The following is a 25,384-nucleotide window of genomic DNA, read 5'->3' as shown; positions in this document are numbered from 1 at the left end:
CACTTCCTGTAATAAAACATCTAAAAGCAAAAATCTTATCAGATCAGGGTCCTTGATGTGAAAAGGTTTAAACACCAGGGAATTCCTTCTTCTTTACCTTCATGATTTCAGTATTTCTCATATTATTTCTCATCACCAGCTACTCGTTTCATTCCATGTATTGTGTATTTTTATGCACACACTGTCTGCATTATTTACTACGTCTTCGTGCACGCTCTGGTAACATGTTTCTTCATCAAAACGTTTCGCCAATAAAGCTTCAGGGGATAAAAACATCTGAACCTTTTCACTGATTTTCAGGGTAAGTTTAATGAATATCACAAATGTTACAAATGCCCATTGAACTGTAATTGACAGAGAGACACAGATGCACAGAGAGAGAGAGAGAGAGAGGGGGGAGTAAAACGTTCTGCAGCACTTCATTTTTCTGTCTGAAAATCCTCTGACAGCGTCACCAGCCGTTCATACCTCTTTTTCTTTCCATCTACTGTATCTCTCCGTCTAACCATCCCTCATTCCATTCCTTTCTCCTTACCCACATCCTCTGTCTTCCGGGGAACAACACAGTGGCAATTTAACAATTTTAACACACACACACACACACACACACACACACACAGAAACAAAAAGCAAAAAACCATGTGCCCTCTTGCCCTCTGGAAAGTTTGCTTTCTGTAAAAATCATTGGAGGCACAACACAATGCCAGCTTTGATGTAACCACACACACACACACACACACACACACACACACACACACACACACACATGCACGCACACGCACACACACACACACAGAGTCCAAAAACAATGAAAGCAAACAAAGAGTCGTACCACTCAAAGATAGAGGTGGAGGGAGAGGAGGGATGGAGACAAAAAAGAGGAAGAGAAGAAGAGTGAGAGCTGGAAGGATAGAAAGATGGAGAAAGAGAGAAAATAGAGGTAAAAGCAGATAACTATGGTTTAAAGTTTAGATGAAAGGCTGGAGATGAATGATCAAGAAGAACAGGATTGAGAAGGAAAGGCAGAATAAGACTGAGAGAAACCAAAAAGAAATGGACAGATACAGGAATCAGAATCAGAATCAGAATCAGTTTTATTGCCAAGTATGTTTCCACATACAAGGAATTTGTTTTGGTGATTGGTGCAGTTGGAGGTTCTTGGAGGTTCTTGTAAACAACAGGTTTACACAGTTTTAGTTTCTGCCTATATGTGGGAATCAGGTGGACCATGACATGGTCAGAGTGGCCCAGTGCAGCCCGGGGGATGGCGGGATAAGCACCACTGATGAAACAAGAAAGACTGGGGAAAGGGAAAGAAATGATGATAGAGGCAGCTGAAAAAAATGGGAAAAGGGTGAAGAAGACGATAAGGAAAAACAGGCAAAGACTAGAAAGATCAGTAGGAAGGAGTAGTAGTGGGGCAGGTAAGAAAAGAAGCGGCAAAGGACAAGAAGAGGAGAACAAAGGGAGCAAAGAAAATAGGATACAGAGACACAGGGGGACGACTGTAAATGAAGGGAAGGGGAAGAAAGGGAAAGACATGGCAGGGGCAGGATGCCGTGAGGAGACGGGACGATGGCAGCGGCAATGCCAACCATCGGCGCCAACGCGGTCATAACCCTGCCGACCGCAGGGGTCAGGCCTTTGTTCGAGCCAAGGTCTTCCCGTGAAGAAGGTTGAGTTAAGGTTACAGGACGTAAATAAGCCAAAGGGACAACAGGGACCATAGAACAGAATGGCAGCACAGGGGGTGACAAGTTCAGCTCCATTCTCTTTAAGCTTCATTGTGCTTTGCTTTTCCTTAAGTGTGAACAACAAGGGCTGCAAAAAAAGGAACTTTGATCCCGCGAGGGACGACTCCAAGAGTTCAATGTCACAATGCTGTGTCCATTTCCACAAGTCCATCTTCTGAAGAGTCTGCGAACATGTTATTGACTCAAACAACTTCCTCTTCTTCAAACTGAGTTAAGTGTCCGTGAATCACTTTGCAATGTAATTTGATGGACAATACAGTTTGTGACTACTTCAAACGAAGCAGTGTCAATTCCTAAAGTTTCACCGAAAATCATAAACAAGAGAGTCACAGCAGGTCTCTGCTTCAGAAGATCTGCTCTGATGCATACTGGTCATTCCTGTTTGTGTTATTGACCTCAACAAAAGAGGACTGATGGCATATCTGACCCTTCCGTTTGGCTTGAAACAGAGCTGCTTCCTTAAAAGTGAGCTGACGTGTGCTTAGAAACTTAAGAGACTGGCTCAGCTGGTTTACGTGGACTACGTGCTGCTCTGGGCCCAATATTCACTATAACGTCACCCACCACAAACTTTCCAAACCTCACCTGGGACGACCCTAATGACATCTGACTACTGGACAGAAGAACGCACCATTCAGAGCGGTGCTTATTTCTATGGAAAGGAAATTAGTGGGGAAAAAAATGAAAGGAAAAGACAAGACAAGTAAAGAAAAAGCAAAGGGTTAGCTAGAAAAGGAAAGACAAGGAGATACAAGACGAGCCTGGGGAAAGAAGGGAAACATGAGAGATGAAAGAAAAATGACTAAAGTTGGAGAAACAATAGAGAAAAAGCAACAAGAGGGAAATAAAGCTGAGGTCTCCTTAGCAGATTATCAGGCCTCAAAACAGATTCATCCATTCCACCTTTTGAAGGGGAAACCTATCAAAGGTTTGGTCAGGTCAAAGGTTGTCTAGCAGTTAGAGGAGTAAACAAAGTAAGGTCTGGTTTATGGTTTCTCAAAAGTAGTTCTTAAGACGTGCTGTCCGAACGTGTCTGCAATCAAGTGTTTATAGTTGTTCCCAACCCCACCCTCAAAGGTGGAGAAAAAGGAGGCCATGATAGAGAGGGGGTTTAAAAATGTGGATAACGGCGCATATTTTCAGACCATCTCTCCAGAACGACTTTCGAAGTGTCACTGTGTGAAGTTGGTGTGAATGTTGGATTGTCGGTTTCATAAAGTTACAGAAACAGTTGCACAAAGACCCCCTTATCAAGCTGTGCAGGAAGGGGGTTTTAGACTCTAACTGGGTCCATGCTGGAGATAAATTATAGACAAGATCAGTTTTGTCTGTGACAAAAACAGTTCAGACCAGTTCTACCATTTAGTGTGTGATGCGACTGCAATTCAATAGGGATTTTTCCAAACATCCCTTCGATTTCCCAGCTTCCGTCAAAAGAGGTGAAGCCGTACTATCAGAAGGTCTGTTACTTAGTGAAGCGTTCGTGTGTGTTTGTGTGTGTAATTGTGGTTTCCTCACTTCATCATCCTCCTCTTCATCCTCCACGTCCAGAATGCCAGAGTCTTGTTCTGACACTGGACTGCCACCCTGTCCATCGCTGTCCGTTCCCGCCCTCGTCGCTGCCGCCGCCGCCTCCTTTCTGCCACGTCGCCCAAGCAGGGCCCTCGGCTGTGTGGAAACGGAGCTGTCCAGTGAGCGCTGAAGCTGGGCCTGTAGCACAACACAGAAACACAAATTCAACTCTTGGAGCTTATTTTGTTTGGGAGTTCATTCTCCCCTGTAACCACATTTCCCAAATTCCCCATAACACTTTTCAAAAAGCCAGAGAGGAAGAGGATCCTCTTCTACTCCATTGTAGCTGAGGTAATATGTGAGACATGTTTTCATAAAAGGGAAGCAAACAAAAACAGAGGACGCAGAGACACAAACACTGCAAGAAAACAGTGTGTTAATCCTTGAGGGAAAGTGAGCAATAATGCCTCACATTCATCTAATTCCTCTTTTTGAGACAGTTTCGGGAAAAGTTTAGAAATTACATGTGGTGCCATGAGGTCACTGGTTGAGACCTTTGAGTAAGACCTGCCACTCCTTGTCCCATGAAAATACCCTTGGAACCGGCCTATAAAAGGGATTTACCGAAGTGCCTCAGAATACACCAGAGGGAAAAGAGCAAGACAGGAAGGGAAGAGCAGGAAGGATGAAGAGTCAATGAAACCATAAACAAAGCACATAAAATTAGTGCCGTGGACTTGAAAGCAGAGATGGGGGGCAGTCTACATGTTTGATCTATATTCCTGCTTTCCAAAACCTGAACTCAAGTGAAGCTGCATTAGCAACGCTTAATACACATTTAAGCTAAATGAGTTGAATTTTATCACAGAAATTTAAAAAAAAAATGCAGAAATTGAGAACTGAACAAAAATCCTAATACCCAATATTCATCTAAATTAATATGTTGATATGTTTTCATATGTAGCACACATTTGGGTAACATATCAATGATCGCATCAGTGAAGTTTCCCAGAATAAAGGAACATAAGACAGGTGGGGCAAAGACAGAAGGAAATGGAAAGATTTTCCACAGGACAATTCAATGTGCTGTGTAATATCTGATGCAAACTGTGTCCTGTCGCTATTTGGGGAGTACCATGGGAAATTATGTATTTTTCTCCCTCTGTGGCAGCATCGGATCAGGAATACTAAAAATAAAAATAATCAGACGGCAGGAAGTTTTGGTTAGAAATTAATGGAGGCTGGTATCCAAAACAAAATGAAAACACAGTCACGTTTGTGTCTAGACGCCCAAGACTACCTCTGAATCTTTAGTGTATTGTTGTACATGCTTAGATAACTTCAGTAAAGTTTGTTTTTTCCCGCCATGATATGTCTATGTTTTTGTTTTGCAGTCTTTTTAACAAAGCTGCTAATATCTGATACAAATATGGATGTGTCTTGGATGTTTTCATCAAACGCTGTTAACTCATCCAACTCTACACCACTAACATTTCTGTGGGAAAACCTTGGTATGGCGGGGAAACCCTCTCAGTGCATCTTTCCATCCACACCCAAATCCGCCTTAGGTTCTGTTAATAAAAAAAACCTGAGGCTCGTCGGCGCCAGCACGTAGCCTACCTCGTGCGCTTAAATCTGTGGATGAGGACGTCAATAAACACGTCAGAGGCTTTGAGCGCCTTGATTTCAGTTGCTAATGACAACGGTAATGAGAAAAACTGGTGTTCTTAAAAGAGGGTGGATATGCACAAACCCGGAAGAACACAATATCAGTGATGCTGGAAGAACACAATGCCATCTTTGATCTAATGCCCACACACACACAAACGCACACATACATAGATGACTAATGAGTCATATAAGACAATAAGTACAAACAAAATCAGTGGAAGGTCTCATTCCTCTGCATAGAAGGTGAGGAGGAAGGAATTTGGGGGGGGGGGGGGTTAACCTACGTTCCTCTTTTGAGGAACGTAGGTAACAAACAATCTCTAAAAATATTCTCACCATCCTCAACTTTTCAAAATAGCAAGAAAAGGCAAAACAGTGCGACTCATCGATGAGAAAGTTCATCGAAAAAAAAAAGGAAACGGCACAGACCTCCAAAAAGGGAAGAGCCTTGTTTTGTCAGCGACACTTTTTTCTCTGCGTGGCATTCCTCTCTAATCTTTCAAACTGTCATTTTCTTTCTTTCCACATACAAATTAACATAACTGCACCTCAAAAGAAAGCAAGCCATGAAAGACAGACATGAGAGAGGGAGCAAGTGAAGCATCTTTCCTACGGTACGCGACGCGGCCGCACGTCACACGGACGTCAGCACCTACGTCAAATAATTCCACTTGGTGGTTGAATGTGGCTCTTCACCGTTATTCAACAAGCGCACATGTGTCTTGAGGCATCCACAGTCATACTGTAGACGCACTCACATCGCCATTCATTCTTCGCCATCATACAATACCAAGTTCTGTTGCAAAAAGAAACCTTTTTAACCCTGTCTTTTGTTGTGTTTCTCCTCAGAGGTGGCGTTCCCCCGTGGCCCTCGAAGCTCAAGTGCGGGAATGTGCGTCACCGTTTGCACAGAATCCCATAAGAAAAGAGGGAGACCAGAGGAGAAAAAAAAAATGTGGGAAAAAAAGAAGTGGATAGAGAAAGAATAGGGTTTCTCCTGCATAGAGAATGATGAGGCGGCAGCCTCCGTCAAATTTCATGCTGCCTGCAGCTCTGACAAGACTCTGACTTTTTGTCAGCGACAGATTTCTTACGGCGACGGTGGTGGTTCTTAAACTAATTAGAAAAAATATGTCATGGTAAAAAAAATCATTTGTTGTGGCTAGTCGTGGCAGTATTTGTCTTTCCTCACTGTTAAATAATTTTAGAAGAATTAGAAAAGCACAAAGAAAATACAATTAAGAGAAAAAAAAGAAAATTTTCTCTATCAGCCAAACATCAGCTGGAAAATTATTCAGCGGGTAAAGGTTTTTTTTCAATTAATCATTTAATTTAGTCTTTAAACTGTCATAAAATTGTGAAAAATGCACGAGGTGACATCTCCTAAATTGTTAGAATTTATTTCTGTCCTTTTGGAAATTACTCTGAATTCCCTATAACTACTGTTGCATGTAAAAAGTGTTTGCTTGAGCCAAGTACACATGTACACATGTATCACCTCCGCCTCATTTAGAGCCAGGAAAAACCCTGATGAAGTCGAGAATGAGTTAGAGGATGAGTAGGAGAAGAGAGCAGAGACACAGAGGAGAGAAAAAAGAAGAAGAAGATGCCGATGGATGAAAATTACTTCTGAGGAAGTGAGAACAAACAGCTGGAGATGAGGACCAGATTCTGAGCCACACTATCGTCAATTTAGTAGAAAATGACTCTAATTATTTTGAAAATTATCTGACATTACACTGTGGTGACACCACAAGGCAGCCCTGAGTTAAATATGTGCTGTGCGGCTTCGCTGATAAAACGATTTGCTCTCTTCTCTGTGTGTCTGCGGCGCGATTGTGGAAAATGACAAAAATTGCAAGTGAAAGAGCAAAGTTGCTGTGATCTGTTTGTTGACAAGTGGTTTAAACCCCCTTTTTTTTTGTGGGAAGGTCACAACAGTGTAGTGACAGTGTAGATTTGAAGTTTTGAAGAACTTCTGGGAAACTTACATGTCTTTACTTACAAAGGTAATTATCATACATTTCAAATTGTTTCCCAAAAGAACGAGCCTCTAAATAAAAAAACAAGACTGAAAATTGTACTTAACAAGAACTGAACAAACCGAGGCACTTCTCTCAACTTGTGTTTGTTTGACCAAGTGACACAACATTCATGAGCTGAATCTGTTGTATCCAAGATGATGATATAAACCAAACTTCATGAAGTTTTTTAACCGTTTTAAAAAAAGCTCCTCTTACACATTTGACACACCAGGTGTGTGTAAAATGAAGCAGCCACTCTGACAAAATGTGCAAATGCACAATACAGCCCTTTGACTGGTTACACAGTGACAGCAGGTCAGTTTTTTTACATTATGGTTGTTGAATAGAAGTTCATCAAGTCATTTTTGAACTAACTGGTATCAAGATCAACTTAAAACAACTTCAATTTTAACTTCTGGGGATCACAGGTGACAAAAACTTTGCTCCTGATGCCTCAAGAGCATCAAAAAAATGATATCCGCAATGACATTGTGTGATAGAAAGCAGTTTAACTGGAGTCACTTTTGGAAAAGATGTTTTGTCATTTTTAAAGTGGACCACTGATCTAAATGTTACCATCAAAGACTGTGTTTGACTCTGTATTTTGTTAATGAACATATTATTGTTTTTGTGTAGGTACAAAGGTACAACTATTAAATGTTCCATATATTCTAAAGGTAGATTTCCATGTGTTTTTTGATTATAAAGCAGGTCTAGGTTCTGTATTAATACTGTGAAAGTATTAGTCCACAGAGAAATGCACACAGCCTGCATTCAGAAACTGAGCCTTAAAACCAGCCGTCAGGACTTCTGGAACTTTGTGATGTCACAATAAACCAGCCACTGCTCTCAGCCACGCCCCAAGCCCCGCCCACCTGGACCCACCATCCAACCTTGCAGGATTTGGTTTCCTGCAGGATTTGGTTTACCTGAAATCTGCTATATTCTTATTTTCTTTCTTTCTTTTTTTATTTAAAATCGTGTGTGTGTATATATATATATATATATATATTTATTTATTTATTTATTTATTTATTTATTTATTTATTTTTTTTTTAAGGATAACACTTCAAATAAAAGTGTAAAATATGGGTTTTTTATAAAAACTGTCTGAGCTGTACTCAAAGTAAACTGCGCAGCTGTATTAAAGAGTAAAAATAAAAATAAAAATCAATAAGAAATGACTTGGACCAGGACCAGGGGCAAAAACCTGAGCTGGACATCCCTACTATAGATCACTTTTTGGCAGGCCGACCCCTAGCCAGAAATAATGGTGTCCGATGGCAGTGAACTGTGGAGCATTATTCGGCAGACAACACACACACACACATACTGAGCGACTGACACAGCGACCCATAACAGTCTATTTTCGTTTTCCCTGCGATGGTTCAACACACTGACTCAGCGTGTGCCCTCCGCCACCCGAGCTGCACGCGCACGCATGTGTGTGTTCAGTAACTAGATACAGGTAATCAATCTTCTTCCACTTCACAGGCCCAACAATCTGTTTCCCATTAGTGTGTGCGACCGAGTGTGTGTCTGAGTGTGTGTGTGTGTGTGTCTGTGTGTAAAACTACCGAATACACAGCAGAAGCTCTGAACTCATCCTTTGCTGATCGTTAATAAAAGACACAGGAAAAAAAAAAAAAGAGGAGCAACAGAGGGAAGGAGGAAGGGAGGTAGCTGGAAAGATGAGGAGACGGAAAGAGTGGAAAGACAGAGACGGAGGGAGAGAGAGAGAGAGGGAGAGATAGAGAAATGACAAGAGTCATGAAAGAAAGACAAAGACATTTGGAGACAATTCCAGTTAAAGATTCCTCCATTTCCTTTCTTTTATCCTGCTGTATCTCATCCCGCTCTACTCCTCTAATCCATGTTTCCATCCGTCTCCTCCTTTCACTTTCTTCTGCTCCTTTCTACTTTCTCAGCAGAGTTTTTTATCCTGAGACTGGACACCATCAGCCATCTCTCTTTCTCTCACATTCAAGTGAGAGAGAGATAGAGAGTCTGGAGGTCATAGTAATTATGGATGGATGGATGGATGGATGGATGGATGGATGGATGACCAAACCATCTGACTTTGTGTTCTCGTGTTTGTCATTGCAACATGACAATGACAGTCAGCGAACAATACTGAAGTCGTCTTTTTACCTCGAATCATAAATTTTCTCTGAACCTCACCAACTTGTTTTTGGGTCTAAATCCAGAGTGTTGTCGCATCTGAAATGTTGTCAGATAAGAAAATGATTCTGTGTCTTCTTGTTGTTTATCCTCCATCTTTAAGATCTCTGCTGATGTTCCAGCATCTTGGAGAACCTGCCTCAGTTCTTCCGTCTCCTCGTGTTCAGATCAGGGCTCTGCCAGCTGCAGGACTCATCGTCAGTGAAGATGGTTCAGTCTGACTCTGGCTCTATGTTCAGTTGTTGTCATGAGACCTGCTGTTGCCTGATGGACGAGAATCGAAACATCTGGAGTTTTGGACAGTCCTGTATTAACTTTCCAATGTGACTGAACATCATCACATTGAGCTGATGCAGAAGTTTTTTTCCGTGAGGTAACCACTGATGTGTGTTTAAACACGGCCTTATCTTCTCTTCCTCCTCACACCTGCTCCTTTCTGCTGTCTTCTTCATCATTACCTCTTCATCATCCACTTTCTTAGTCTCCTTCCCTTTTCTTCCTCTTCCTCTTTCCTCCATCTTCCATCATTTTCCTTGTCCACCTCTTTACCTTGGTATCCTTACTCCTGTCTTCCATTTTTCTCTTTACTTTCTTTTACTCTTTATCTTCCTCCTCTTCCTTATACGTATCTTCTTTTTCTCTTCTCCTCTTCATCATCTCCCTTTTTCCTTGTTTCCACCTCCTCTTCTCTCTTTCCATCCTCTCCCTTTCTCCTCTTTCTGTCCATCATTTTCCTCCTCTTGTTTCTCCTCTGCTCTCCCCATCTCGACCTCTTCCCTTTGTCTTCCTCTCTCCCTCTTGTTTCCTACTCTCATCCCTCCCCCCCCCCCCCCCCCTTACTTTCTTCTTCTCTACCCATCTTGCTACTCATCCTTCTCCTTCCTCCTCCTCTTCTTCTATGGGCATGTGGCAGCAGACAATAGCTCCATTGTAAGCCCTTCACTCTCCTCCATCTCCTCCCTCCATCCCCTCCTCCTCCTCCTCCTCTTTCCCCAGATCTATTTATTTTCACATCTTTGGTCGAGGGAGCTGTAATGACGGCTGGGTACAGAGAGTTGGAGCTAATTTGGAACAGAGCACACCAGAGAGACACACTGTCTGAGAGAGGAAGAGATGGAGAGACAGAAAAAAGGAAAGGGTGAAGGAGGGACAAAGCAAAGGAGGGAAAGAAGAACGTCTAATTTCCTCATCCGCACACACACACACACACTTACAAGGTCTCCGACTGAGCGCGAGTGCTCGGAGCCAAACATTTGATACAACAACATAATCCCAGTATCAGTATCAGGACTGCTGGACCACTGGGGTTTCCATAATCTCCCTCGTAATTAGTGGTTAGAGGAGTTAGCGGTTAGCTTCTTCAGTGACTGCAAGTGGATTTTCTACACCAGTGATTCTCAAATTGCGGGCCGAGGACCCCCCACCTGAGGGGGGGTTGAGGGGGCTCAGTGGAGGGTTTCCATTGTGTTGCTGTGGAGTGATACGTGGAGACTGCTTGTGCTGCGTTAGAGGGTCATCTGAAGACAGATTCCTCAGTTTCCTGTACTTTTTAGCGACGGTTCCTCAAGACATGAAAGATTTCGTGGTTGGAGTTTCAGTCTGATCATAATTACCTCCCTGATCACTGTAAAACTAACGCTTTAACCTACACACAGGTGTCAAATCAAGAGAAAACTCAACACATTCGTCCTCATCATAGATGCAACAAGCAAGGACAGGCATCATTCTTCCCAATGATATTCCATCATTTGGTGTCTAACATCCATCCATCCATCCCAAAACCTCCCATATTTGTTAATTGGTGTTGAAATCAGTGACTGTGTGAGTCACATCACTTTCACATTCATCAAACCACTCAGTGACCTCTATGACCTGCACTGGTTATCTTCTCAAACTGCTTTTAAGCCCCTGGGCAGCCAGAAACAGCCGTGTTTTCAATTAAGAGAAAGAACTGATCCTCTAGTGACATCTACAGGACAAAATATATATAAATCTAATTTCCATGTGTCTCAGCGATGTGTTAAACAAGCTGTTACCTGGTGTTCACCTGTACAGAGATGTTTGTAAAATTCCTTTGATATCTGATGACCTCGATCATATCCTCCTGACCTCTGCTCAGGCTGTCAGCTCAGTTAAATCAGGCCTTAAAACGTCACTTTCTGCTGCAGCTTATCAATACACTACAAACGCAACATCTTTTTAATCCTGTGCCATGTTTGCATTTGCTCGTTTTGAATGTCTTTTATCACTGCAGCACTTCTTTTAAAAAGTTTATGCAAACTTGACATGATTCATTTAGATTTATTGTTTTTTTATTGCTGTGTCGTCTTAATGTGCTATTGTTAATGTATTTCCATGCCTCTGTGAAGCTCGGTGTCTGAATGCTGCTGTATAAATAAACTTGCCTTGCCTTTAAAAAATGATAAATGCACCAATTCAACCCCTTTGCCAACATAAATTAATTTTAAAAGGCTAAAGTTCAAAGGGAATCTCTCCCCTGACGAACACACACACAGCTACTTAATTCTGCCTCTCACTGACATTTAGTTCCTGCTGCAGAGTCAATGAAACGATTCAGTGTTCCCTCAGATTTAGTTTTGGCATTTTGTGATGAGGTACGAATGCTCGCCCGCCAGGCCAGTGTGATGAGTCAGCATTTGCTGAATGTCAAAGTCGACAATTATTAATAGTGGAAGTCGTGATTGGACTTCAGTGCACCAACGACTGCGCAGCCACTTTTCTCCAAGTCTTCCTCCGCTCATCTGTCAGTCGACAGCCTCTCCTTCCTCATTCCCATCCCGCCCCTCCATCCTGCAATTCCACGGAACAACATTCCCCTAAATAATGGAGGCACACAAATAAACAAGAGGTCCCACTTTGAGCTGTGGATACCACAAGAGAACACAAAAACACACAAACAGACACACTCAAATATAACTTCCTTGGCCTTGGAAAACAGAAAAAAAAAACAATGAGGTAAGTGTTGAAAAGCCGGGGGTGTGTGTGTGTGTGTGTGTGTGTGTGTGTGTGTGTGTGTGTGTGTGTGTGTGTGTGTGTGTGTGTTCATGTGAACGTTTGCTGACAAGCCACAGCGTCTTCTGCAGTGCATACATGCTCGTTTACAGCAAAACCACAGAACACACACACACACGGATGATTTCTTGAGCAGGGATGTGCAAAGTTTTGACTTTTGTCAGCTCATAGCATTGCCATGGTTCCCAGATACATCACGATAAACACAGTTATGATGACACTGAGCTTGTGCTACATTTCTACTTTTACTTAGACGTCCATGTTTATCCAGCATCAAGTTCTGCTGTCTGCTCTTTCTGAGTGTATTGATTACCTATCGATCATTTGAGTGTGTGTATGTGTGTGACTGTGTACCTGTTTGATGGCCGTCTCTCCTATCTTGTCCGAGTGTTTGCGGATGCTCTCCAGGAAGTCTCTCAGCTGTGTCATGGCTGTGTCCCGGATCTGTGTCCTCAGCTTGGGGATGTTTTCTGCCATGATGGAGCAGAAGCGGTACTGACCGGCCCTGGGAAGACACGTCTGCTCCAGCTGTTCCAGCGTCCGCAGCGCTGGGTAGTACCTAACACACACACACACACACACACACACACACACACGTGTTTAAAGATTAAACTCACGCAGATTCCAGCTGAACCTGAGAGTTTTTTATTGTTTTTTAAGCTTTATTTAACCAGGAAATGTCAACCTGGCCAAGACAGGACGACTGGAAAGAAACAGTGAAACAGACACAACAGTAAAGCATTGTCCTGGCTGTCTGATGCATGACTAAAAGCAAGCAGAAACACACAAAGATAAACACATCCACAAGCACAAGCATATACAGAGAGAGAGAGAAATAAACACACTCAGACACACCTCAGGGACCTCTGGCAACACTATATCCCTCAAACACTTCACTCCACTACATCTCTCACACACACTTTCTCTCTCGAGGAGCGATCGCTGCTGGCTGACCTCTCGCTGCTCTCTGCGAGCGCGGCAGCCGCAGGACAGAGAGAGAAGTAGAAAAACACACAAACAAAAACGACAAATTTATGACCAACCAGACTCCTGTCTGCAGGTCAGGCCGAGGGCAGAGAGAGAGAGAGGGAGCGCGAGAGAGACAGAGAGAGATGGAGAGAGGCTATTTGTGTTTCTATTCCAAGAGCTCTGGCTCCATCTAGTGGCTGAAAGTCAAACTGCACCAAATATATATTAAAGGATACGCTCTGTTCAGGTTTAAACATCAGTATGTGTTTATCAGACTCACTGTGATATCTCAACATAAAAAGTTTAAACAAAGGGGAACAGTTACAAGTTGTGGTTCCTCTCATGTCTCAAGACAAGGCTGATTCATTTGTATAGCACATTATCCTACACACAGGTCATTCAATGAGCTCAACAGCAATAAAATAAACATAAAAGTTTTTAGCTTCTTTTTAAAGCCAGTTACAGTTTGGGTAGATCTGATATCCACTGGGATGACGTGTCCCATCATTATGGGTCCTAATGTAGGACTTTATCTTCCTGGGCAGGTCGGCAGGCCCAGGAAGAGCCTATGTGTGGGAAACACTTTACACAGCACAGTGATGTGTATTAATCCAATTGATTTAATATATATCGCTCAGCCCTGGACCAGAGTCAGTGCAACAGCCTCTTCCCAACATGCAACACCCCAAGAGCCAAGGGTCAGCACCTTAAGGCCCCCTCCTTCACCTGCTGAATGACTGACCCCAAAACCCAAAACTACCAAGTCCTGGTATCCACATTTGAGTTCTTACAGAAAATTATATAAACTATTTGTATTTTATGGCAAAATTTGGTTATTGAATCAAATCTTATTAACATTTTTTTCTGCAGAAATTCACATCTACAAACCCAAGGTTTTTATCTTCAAACTAAAAGTCTGTGAAGTCAGATGGAAGATGAGTAACATACCTTTTGGCCCTCATCTGCTCCTGTAATCTGCTATACATCTCCAGGACTGGTGGAAACAGGAGGAGACAAAGCAGAAGAGCAGAAATGTGTGTGAGAACAGGACTAACAGCAGGGTCCATGGTCAAAATAAATGTTGTGATGAAGGGATTTACACTTATAAAACATTAAAATAAAATGTTTTCACCTCTGAAAACTCCAATATAAGATCTCAGTCATTTTCCTCCCTTCAAAACTTTATTAAATGACGTTAGAGGAAAGGAGGACACACTATACATACTGTGGGTTTGTGTGTTTGTTTGTGTGTTACCTGGTAGGCAGTGCGTCAGTTTGTCTATGGTTGTAGCGATGTTCCTCTGTTGTACTCGACACTGTTTCAGCTCCTCCATAGAGCTGATGAGCTGAAAGGAGGATGAAGAAGAAGAAGAAACTTAAACCACGCCTGGACATTTTATTGATGTACTGATCTTTGTGAACCTGTTGATTTACCTCTTTGCCATCATCCTGAAGACGCTTGTTGGTCTCAGTCACCTGACTCTGAGAGAGAAAAACAATCAACAAATGAGGAAGTATTATCTTCCCAAGTCCACTTTTACCTTCAGTCTCTGCATCTGTCCCTAAACATCAATCTTAAGACGCCCATTTCTCCCTAAACTCAGACCTGTGACCAATGTTTTTCAACCTCTCCGACCTTTCTCCATATTTTCCTCCATCCATTTCCCACCTCTCCTCAGCATCTTACACTCCATCCAGACAATGAGCTGTTTCACACTCCTCTCCACCCTCCCCATCCCTCCTTACCTTCAGCTTCTGCGCCTCCCCTCGTACTTTGAGCAACTCCGTGATGGAGTCGACGAACCCCTGGAAGTGATGGTTGCACATCTTCTCGATCTCTCTGTCATGATTCCTGATCCGCACGTCCAGCTTCTCCATGAACAGGCCATGTTCCTGACCGTCGTACACCGACCTGGACAAGAAGAAAGACAACAACAGGTAAGAAGGGCTACGACGTCTGAAGTCCAAGGTCACTTTAAAGATTTATTTTTGTTTATTCATTGTTGGTTCATTTTTATTTTAGTCGACACTTCCACCTCTTGTTAGTCTACACAGTGCAACTGTGGAAGGTCTGGAGCTTTGTTTACCTGGATCTTCTGAAGTCAGGAGATACCAAAATTCCTCAAAACAATTTTATCACAATACTGATGCTTCACAAAATTCCTCAGGACAACTTCTATGCAGTTTACAGAGTCCAATAAGGCATCGAATGGAGCATTAAAATCAACTTTTACCCACTAAGCGGGAAGCTAATTAACTCACTGGTTCTAGAGACAGAGAAAATAGAGAGGCCGAAGATCATCTGTCCACCAGGGGGCGCTACTGCAACACTCTTCAACAACACCCTGTTACACGTTTCCATACATCCACAGCTGAGAGCTGCAACCAACCACAGGCTGCTTTTATTTTAAGTAGGTCCATTAGGTCAGTGCCCAGTTCAATGCCTGGATGAAGGCCACGTCAATAAGAGCTGCAGAAAGACAGTGCAGTGCCCCAGTTCCATTCTGCATGTAAAAACACACAGTTTTACATAATTACTCACAGCATGTCCTTTGTACATTATGGTCTACTGCTTTTTCAAAGTTAGTATCCACGGACACAGAGAAATGTATTTCTTTTAAAACAAATTTCTGATAATATTTTTGAGCGATGATTAGTCTCTGGACAGAAATGTAATTTGCAACTATTGTCATCCTCATTTTAAGTATTTCTCAACCAAAATCACCAAATCCTCTGTGGTTGCAGCTCCTCATTTAAGGAACATTTACTGCTTTTCTTTATTTAATATCAGTGTAAACTCAAAATCAATTGTTGGTCAAACAACGTGTGGTTTCTTTCACTATTTCCTGACATTTCACAGACAAAAATCACTGATCCATTTACTGACAAAAATGGTATAATAAAAATAATCCCAAATTTTGTGTTATCGTGTTATTAAATGCTTTACACAAAACTAACAACAAAATAGGATAAGACAGTGTGCAGTGCATTGTGGGACAACGTTATACACCAACAGCACATTCACAAATCAAGCGGTTTTATTTTGTTGAGTATACTTCATTGTTTTCACTGAAATTTAAACCAGTCCTGAGCCTGGTTTTTCCAGTGTCTAAACTTCTAGCCATCAGTGAACCAGAGAAACACTCCGTGAGAGGTTTTATCATTTCCCTGCCTCCAGGCGCCTCCACCAAAGTGCTGCTCCCACCTGACTGACAGCAGAGCTCAGTGAGGGAGAGACACGAGCAAACGAGCAGCACGATGTTGATGTAACATCTCTCTCTCTCAAGACTGAGACGATGTGAGCTAAAATCTGTTATTGGTACTGCATCTGCAGTTATTCTAATTATCTGGCAATTATTTTCAGAAACAATTACAATTTACCTCAGACCAAGGTTTTATCTCCTGGTTAGTCCGACCCACAGACCAAAACCCAAAGAGTACTGTAAAACGTATTGTAATCAGTGTCTTTCTTGTGTTTGTCTGGATTACAACAGATTCGGACTGTTTATTTATATTAAAAAAAAACTTTGATCAGAGTAAATTTAGGGGTAATTTGATCAATTCAGGTTATTATCCTGAGCCACAGCTGTGAGGGATCCTGGGAGTAAACCAGCTTTAGTTAGTTAAGTTGGTTTAAAACTACTCAACATTTTTAGATGTTTTATTTCTCAGTGGATCAGTTTGACTAAAGCTGCAGGTTTACAGTTCAACCCTCTGACACTGGAGGGAAACAAGAATCTTTATCTTCTTAAAAAATGCCATGAAGAAGCTCAAGATACAACAAAACTGAAGGTAAATGTTTACAACTAAACAGGTCTGTTTAATAAAGAGGTCTGATGAGACACAAATGTAGAAAATCAAACGTTTACAAGCCTCTGTGTAACAGCTATCACAGTTTTTCCTGTGTTCTTCCCCTTCCAAAAACAACACACACACACACACACACACACACACACACACACACACACACCTGTGCATGGCTATGAACCCCCCCACCCTTCCTCCTGTTGACCAGGAAATGCCCGACTTGTACAATGGAGAGCAGGTCTGACGCCACACAGTGCTTTCTTTAGACACAAGAACACACAGAGGCCACACACAGAGCGAGCGCACAAAGAAATTCATAGAAACAAGACACATCTGCACACACACACACACACATCTGCAATTAATACGATACGATCGTGTGTTTGCTGAACCTCTGCCCTCGACAAACACTGAGCCACGTAAAGTCAATAAAGAAATGAAAGTATCAACGTGCAAGAATCCATGTCTGAAAATGAGTCCAGATCTTTTTCTACAGTCTGTTTTAGTGATGATTTAATAATCACAGCTCAGATGATAATCCAGATTAGTTTTCCCAAAGCTGAGATCATGATTACAGTCAAACACTGACATCATCTGCAGTAACACAAACATGTTGTGTTCACTTCTGGTGAACAATACAAGTTAGAAATTATTCCTGTGTAGTCTCTGCACAATAGCTGGTTTCCTGACCACATGGACCAGTGTGCGCAAGTTGAGGTTAGCATGTGTGTGTCAGTACTGACGGCTTTTAATTTATAACTGTGCACGTGTCTCCGAGTCCCACAGTGCCTGGTACTGTCTGTCCCGCTGAGAGGAGAGGAGAGGAGAGGAGAGGAGAGGAGACACCAGAGGATTATGGGAATAAAGGAAAAAAAAGACTAATGTTTGCCTCTTTAAGTCTCTTATAATCCTTGAACTAAGTGAAATTGATACTTTCACATCTTCGTGCTTCTAAAAATCAATACAAAAGTCAAATACAGGCTTCATAAAATCCTTTAAAAAAGGTGAATACTGGACACTTTCACCTCGCTGAGCCTCAAAAACTTAGAAGAAGAAAATCACTGGATTCATTCACCTCTCTGTGCCTTTTATCATCATTAGAATAAGTGAAATTCTAGATACATTAAGCCTCTAAAGTTCCTTAAAAAGGAAGAAAAAAAGATTTTATTCCCCTGTTCAATGCTTACCCAGTTCATCCACCTCCTATGGTTGAAATCAGTAAAATACTGGATATTTTCACCTCCTCAGGTCTTTAAATAGACTGTAAAAATCTGGCTTTTCCCCATGTACCATATATTATATGTTCATTTTTTAATATTTCATAATATCCATCCTGCAGGGATCACAGTGAAAGTGACCATTTGGTCGAATCTGCACTGAAGAGTCACAGAAATCTGCAGCTGCTCTTTTCTGCACTTTTATTTATCACACACTCACTCTTTTATTATTATGAATGGTCTGTGTTAAACAAACACTTTCCACTGCAAAGCTATTCAACGTCTTCATGGAGAGAGGTAGTAAAAACAGCAATAGAAGGCAAAACAGATGAGATAGAGGGATAATATGGAGGGTGCAGCTTTAGAAGGAGGAGGTGTTGGAGGAGTGGATGGCAGGATGACAGGGGAGGAGGAGAAGGAGGAAAAGATGGCGGGTTAGACGAATTTAATAAAAGAAAACTAAGCTAAAAAGTTTCACAACAGACGGGAACTGAGTCAAATAAGTTCAGGAAGGCTGCTTTAAATTATGACGCCACTGTAAACAGCTGCCCGTGTGTGTGTGTGTGTGTGTGTGTGTGTGTGTGTGCGCGTGTGTGTCTTCCGTTGAGGATCTTTGGGGACGAGTTGCTGACTGTTCAACAGCTGGCTAAATAGGAGCTTAACCCACTTAAGACGAGCACACCAACCTGTGTGTGTGTGTGTGTGTGTGTGTGTGTGTGTGTGTGTGTGTGTCTTTCCAAGTGCAGTCTGATGACTCAGCAGGGTGTGTGTGTGTTTGTATATGTGTGTGTGTGTGTGTGTGTGTGTGTGTGTGTGTGTGTGTGTGTGTGTGGGCTAAAAAGCTTGTGGCAAGTTACTCCCTCTCTTCCCTCACTGGTTCAACCCTTCACACACAGTTGTGCAGAATTTCTCAGGCTGTGACGACCGTCAGCTCCATGAGGAGACCTAAACCATCACCACATTAAAACCATTTCTCCAGGGTCAACATTTATTTCAATATGCATGCAAAGCTCATATAATCTCAGACCTGTGTTCCACTATTCTGCAAAACTAAAACTTCACTAACACGTTTATTTGTTTTCATTTAGAATTTGCTTGAAATTGTTAATTCAGGCAAACTTTGATAAAATAATGTCGTGATCATCGTAACCATCACAATCAACAAAAGTCAATACACGATAATCCAGACAAGACATAAAGAGAGACATAGAACATTTAACTAGTGAAGAGGAGGACCCAGTCCCTGCAAGACCAGCGGGTACGAAGGGTGGATGATGAAAATCCCAAACAGATTTTAGACACACAGCTCCAAACCAGCTGGCACCAGCAGGAGCATGACTCCCTCACACAGCTGGGCGCGGACCCTGCTCAAGACGGTCTCAAAACAGGCGTCAGTGAATGACCAGAGAAAGCAGAAAGAGGACTTAAACATTGGGCACCAAAGACCCTCCTTGAACAGAAATACAAACACTAAACCATCACCATGACTACTGAGCAACTCCACATGTTCTATGTAGTTAAAAGCTCAGTTAAAAACAAGTGGGAGGCTTGTGAAGAACATTTTTATGCCAAACTGCTGTTTCCAAAGTCAAGAATCAACAAAATCAGAAACTATCTGATCAGAGAAGGATCTGACGCAGTTTTTGATACGCTGCGTTACTGACAGATTTGGGTTGGACAAGAACGTGTGCACCAAATTCAGCATCAGTCCACACAGTATTTGCTCAGACAACTAAAAACCACAGATGTCAACCTTATGCTGGCACGAGAGTAAAGGTCCAGAGATCAACAGTCTTTGGGCTTCATCCAGAACCAGTGAGAGTCTGTACAAACTTTCATGACCGACCATCAAGGAGCTGTTGACACATCTCAGCCTGGACCAACATGGTGGAACTGACTAACGCTGCCATCGCAGACTCCGGGCACTGAGGTCACAGACACAGAGGTGGGCTCAGCAGTCGGAGCTAACTAAATATTGTTGCCATGGTAACCTGCACTTTAAAAATACCTTGTGCACCAATGTAGACCAGTGGTTAAACTGTCCAACACAATGTCTGCGCTGTCCCTTTAAGGTTCTAAAGGACGTGTGCCCAGCCAATCAGAAACAAGCATTCTCCATGACTATATAGCAGAAAACCACGTAATAAGCAAATACATAAAGGTTCCCTGTCATTAATGTGCACACACAGGGTGGGGCTCAACACACACACACACACACACACACACACACACACACACACACACACACACACACACACACACACACACACACTTACACACTTTAAGGTCAATGGTTGAGCTTCTCTTTGCTTGCACCAACAGCAGCATGACTGAATTTAACATTAAGATTAGCCAACATGACGCCAACATCACACACACACACACACACACACACACACACACACACACACACACACACACACACACACACACACACACACACACACACACACACACACACACACACACACACACACACACACCTTGGAATGAGTGCTGTTGCAGACAAACACAGATAAGAAATATGGAGGTTGTGACACCGTGTCTGATGGAAACTCATGAGCAACACAATCAGTCAGCAACAGGCAGAAAACAGCTGACACACACTTCAAATTCACTGCAACAATGATAAAAAAAAAATTAAAAAAAACTTGTAATAATATCATATTATTACAACTGCTTTCCTGGGTGCAGCCTCAGAGGGAAAAAGCTTTGAGGAATTGATCCCAGTTTGATAATGTAATGTAATAATCCATTAATCATTTTTTATCATTTTATCCATCTTCAGCCTCTAAAGCAGGAAGTGTTGCTGCTTTTCTCTGCGTTGTAATGACTGTAAACTGAATATCTTTGGCTTCTGAACTGCTGGCTGCACAGAACAAAGATATTCAAAGACGTCACCTTCAACTCTGGGACATTTTGACTCAGGTTTTTCAATATTTTTCATATGTCTCCATCTGTGTAATCTCTCACCCTTTCATCACTCCTGTTTTTACAGTCACAACCTTTCTGTGTACTTACAGATTTAAACATGGAAGAAGAACACGTGCAACATTACAACATCCTCTGCAGACATTTAAACTGTTCCTGTGATGACGCAGCTTATCTGATATAAACATGACATGACGGTGGAGGAATATCACGCAGACACGCACAGTAACAGAGAGAGAGTTGTGTGTGACTACGTGCACACCTCTGTGTTTGTATATGTTAATTAAATGTGATATTGATCCCCCATGACAGCTGGTTTGTTTGTTTTGATCCACAGTGAGCTGATGTGCTCCAAAAATTAAAGCAACTGTCTCAGGTGGACGGTAAAAGAAAAAAAAATCTAATTTGAGCAACACCAACAAATGTAAAACTGTTACACAAAATTAGAGTTATTTGCTGATAGAAATATTTGCTTATTAATTATCTCTCAATCGATTAATTGATGAATCATCTACTGCAGTGGTTCTCAAACTTTTTCACATCATGGACCTTAAACTGACACCAATTAGACCACAGACCCCCATATTACAAGTGTTTGACCAAAATAGTCATACATCTCTCTGTTGCTTATGGATGGAATTATAGTGAACGGTTATTGATCTTTTATTATTGATCAGGAACCCCCTCAAGGCGCCCTGTGGGTCCCCAGAGCCCACTTTGAGAACTACTGATCTAATGTTTTCAGCACTAATAAACCTGATTTGGCTGCAACAAATGACTTTAGATGTCATAGAGCGGGAGTGGGTTTTTGCAAAATAAGAGAGTCCAACATGACACTCATAAGAAAAGGGGTTCAAACATACATCAAGACAGAATGAGAAGCCAGTCGAATGCAAAGGTAAATGTTTACATTTCTGAAGCAGAGGACAAATAAACACTTTTAAAAAGGTTTAAAACGCAAGTGGCTCCCAGATTCCACTGAACCTGAAATCTGAACTTGACCATGAAACATTTCCTTGATAAGAAAATGAGAAACATCCACTTCCTGTTAACAAGATACATTGCTCCTTACAACCAATCAAATCACAGAAACAAAGCTGCTTCTAACCTACTGCTGAGCGTCAGAACGGCTACTGTGGATAAACAAGGTAGCAGGACGTCAGTGGTATGTTCGTACTTTGATGATGGTGAGATTCAGGTTAATGTTATAACAAATGTTAAATACAAGAACAACCACAAACTACCCCCCACCCCCCCAAATAAACCACATGCACTGAAAACAGTCTCAAACACCAGTAATTAGACTCATCCACTGGAAAAACCTCCACAACAAACTGTGACATTACAGTCTGATTTTTCTAGCTTTAATAAAACTTTTTGGTTGTTGTGGTTTAAATGATAAAAGACATGGCACCAATACATCATCAGGATTTATGGATTTAATCTAATACCTGATAACTGACCCCAGTTATGAGTTCCCCAGTTGTAATCATGTATTTATACTCGCAGAAGGTAGTGTTTGTGTACTACTACAGGACCTACCACAGAGATGTATATTTCTTTTATATCTCACAGCATAACTCTACATAACCACCCACCTGAACTGTGAGATGGGACAAAACCGATTTTGACAGAATTTTTCAAATGTGTACTCGGCGTGACCTAAAGGACTTTACTGGCTCATTATTAGAATTTCTCTGTCTTTAGGTGAACCAGAGGGAGTTGGCTGACTGATCAGTCCTGTTCCCGTCAGATCTATACTGAGTTATCCTGCTGTCAGGCAGGAATGCTGCAGCCGGCCCCGACCTGCACGCTGCTGCAGGAAAACACACAAACACACCACCAGCTCTCACTGCCAACCTGGTTTTTCCTGGCTGGTTGAAGAAAATCTTGGTCACAGGAAAGTTACCACTGATGACAGTTTGGAGGAGACTGGACATTAAATGAGACATTAGGTTTGAAAAAGTGGCAATGATGCACCAAATAATACAATATTGTTGCAATTCTATTAATAAATATCTCCTCCTGACATTTACTCGATAAAACTACAGCTGCAACTGACACTTACTGTCATTATCAAATAATCTACCAGTTATTTTCTCCTCTCCCACCTCTTATAGTTTCCTACAGCCTGAGATGGCGTCTTCAAATTGCTTTTTTTCCATCCAACAGTCCCCAAACCCAAAAATATATTCAACTGACTATCACATAATGAAAACAAAAGCAGAAAATCCTCACAAGTGAGAAACAGGACACAGGTAATATTTGCTGTTTTTGCTTGAAAAACTACTTGAATAACTCATCAATAATCAAAATGGTTGCAAAGAACTTTTCTGTTTATCGACTACAAGTAATCACAACTTTCATCAATTATTTCAGGCATTTACGAGGTAAAATCCACAACATGTTGTGATCACAGCTGCACAAACACTCAGAAACTGCTGTTTCTCTTTTTCCTCTTCTTCTTTGATAAAGAGAGAAAGTTTTCGGTTTTTGCTGATTCATTACTGAAAAAAGTACTTCTGAAGCAGAAAACTCTGATTAATGAAAAGTTACCACAACTTAGTAATTCCAACAACCTCATAAAACAACACACGCTATTGGTTATTTGGCCTCACACTCCATCAAACAAAAGGAAAAGGCAAACAGCAATTTCTAATCCCACAATGCACATGTGCTATTATGTGCAATTAGAAAACATCTTAAGTCAGTGTTGGTTGACAAAAGATAAAAATAGCACCAGTATTGCTCTTGCATCCTTCATCCTCTGATGTATTTGCCTATGAAACGCTCTTTGTAACATCCCTCTGAGGTAAATACAAAGTAATGATGCAGCTGACAGCTCCAAACATAGATGGTGTCATTGCATTTTAAGTGTGTGAGCGTGCACTGGTTGAAGTGGATATACTGAGGAAGAGTCAAACACAGGCTGGAGGACATGAAACATCACACAGGAGCGTGCGTAGACAGAAAATAATATTACTGCTGTCTGACTGCCGGACTGAATCACTCACCACGGCACTGAGCAGCACGCAAACACACTCAGAGGAGGAGAATGTGGCAGCTAGAGGTGTCGCACAAAGTTGTCAAGTCATATGGCAGCTGGATCTCGAGAGGGCCAGTGAACACACACACACACACACACACACACACACACACACACACACACACACACACACACAGACACACACTTCTGTCTGCTTCCTAACCTCCCATCAGGCACAGCAACTGGCCTAAATAACAAGCTGAAATAGGCCTTTCTATGAGGGGAAAATGACCAACACGGAGGGACAAGAAGAAAACACACTTACACACACAAACACACACCTTTGATAAGCCTTCAATAGCCCAGTTCCTCTGCTGCATTTCCCTGGTCATTCACTGCCTATTTCCTCTTTGGACAATCGGTTCAAAGAGCGCTGGCCAAGGACACAGTTTCTTCTGAGAGGGCACGAAGAGACCATTGTAGAATGATTCAAATATCCCTGAATGAAATTTGCTCCATTAAAAAAAATTAATAGGATAAAACAAAAACCAATCACAGTAATTTTCAAATGACGTGCAAGCTGACAAATCACACCCCACACCAGATCGTGTCCTCTGTGTCTCAAGATGAAAGTCCATCAGAAACAGGACAATTTCAGATCCAAACACATGTGAAGAAACACTCAGCCAGGAGAGACAGATCCTCCCTCACTCATGGGATGTGAAACCACGTAGCTGGCACAAACACCAAAATGAACAGGAAAGTCATTCAGCTTGTAAAGCAGAGTTTCCACTAAATCATTGAGCAACAGCAACAACGCTCATAAGCATTCAAAGGCATGACCAACATCAACCATTCAGTGTGGTGTGTAATGCCCTGCGACCACTGCTTATTACCCCAGGGGTATTTGAACTGAGCCTCTCATTCATTGTCCACAGACAGACAGACAGAGGCTGGGCTTGTCAAAGCTGCTGCACTTGACACTCCTTGGTTCAATGCATCTTGACTGTTGCTAACCACCTAGCAGGCTAGCTGTCACTAACCAAAGACACCTGAACGCCTCCTTAAGTCGACAGACTTCAACAACAAACACAAAAATCCGCCTGGGAAAGAGAGAGGGCTGAGAAACAAGCCCGACTCTCATTGTAAGCTCTGGCGCCAGTGAGCAGAATGTCAATTAGTTAGCTAAGTTAGCTACCGTTAGCCTAAGTTGCTGAAATCCCTCTAAGTTGATAAACTTGGGTGACAAAGCTAAAAGTCTAAAAGGAGAGCGTCGAGGCAAAAACCCGAGGCCAGCCC

At 42.0% G+C, this 25,384-nt stretch overlaps 1 protein-coding gene across 4 annotated transcripts in view; it reads right to left on the bottom strand.

Moving 5' to 3' along the window:
* The window catches only part of exoc6b (exocyst complex component 6B), a 93,011-nt gene that overhangs the window by 67,091 nt on the left and 536 nt on the right, over window positions 1-25,384 (bottom strand). For all 4 annotated transcript variants that reach the window (XR_011684810.1, XM_071459944.1, XM_071459945.1 and 1 more), the window contains exons 2-7: window positions 14,891-15,056; window positions 14,579-14,626; window positions 14,400-14,490; window positions 14,093-14,138; window positions 12,530-12,734; window positions 3,273-3,464 (exon numbers count right to left, since the gene is read on the bottom strand). Coding sequence is in view for 3 of the 4 variants with exons in the window: in XM_071459944.1 (XP_071316045.1) it covers window positions 3,273-3,464; window positions 12,530-12,734; window positions 14,093-14,138; window positions 14,400-14,490; window positions 14,579-14,626; window positions 14,891-15,056 (748 nt within the window). In the remaining variant the exon portion in view is untranslated. The remainder of the gene's footprint in view (window positions 1-3,272; window positions 3,465-12,529; window positions 12,735-14,092; window positions 14,139-14,399; window positions 14,491-14,578; window positions 14,627-14,890; window positions 15,057-25,384) is intronic.

Source organism: Trachinotus anak, unplaced genomic scaffold, assembly GCF_046630095.1.
Source record: "Trachinotus anak isolate AG129_WGS33_773 ecotype Australia unplaced genomic scaffold, CSIRO_AGI_Tana_v1 ptg000023l, whole genome shotgun sequence".
NCBI classification, from domain to species: domain Eukaryota; kingdom Metazoa; phylum Chordata; class Actinopteri; order Carangiformes; family Carangidae; genus Trachinotus; species Trachinotus anak.
Note: the sequence above shows the minus strand (reverse complement) of the source record. Positions and strands in the feature narration are given on the sequence as shown.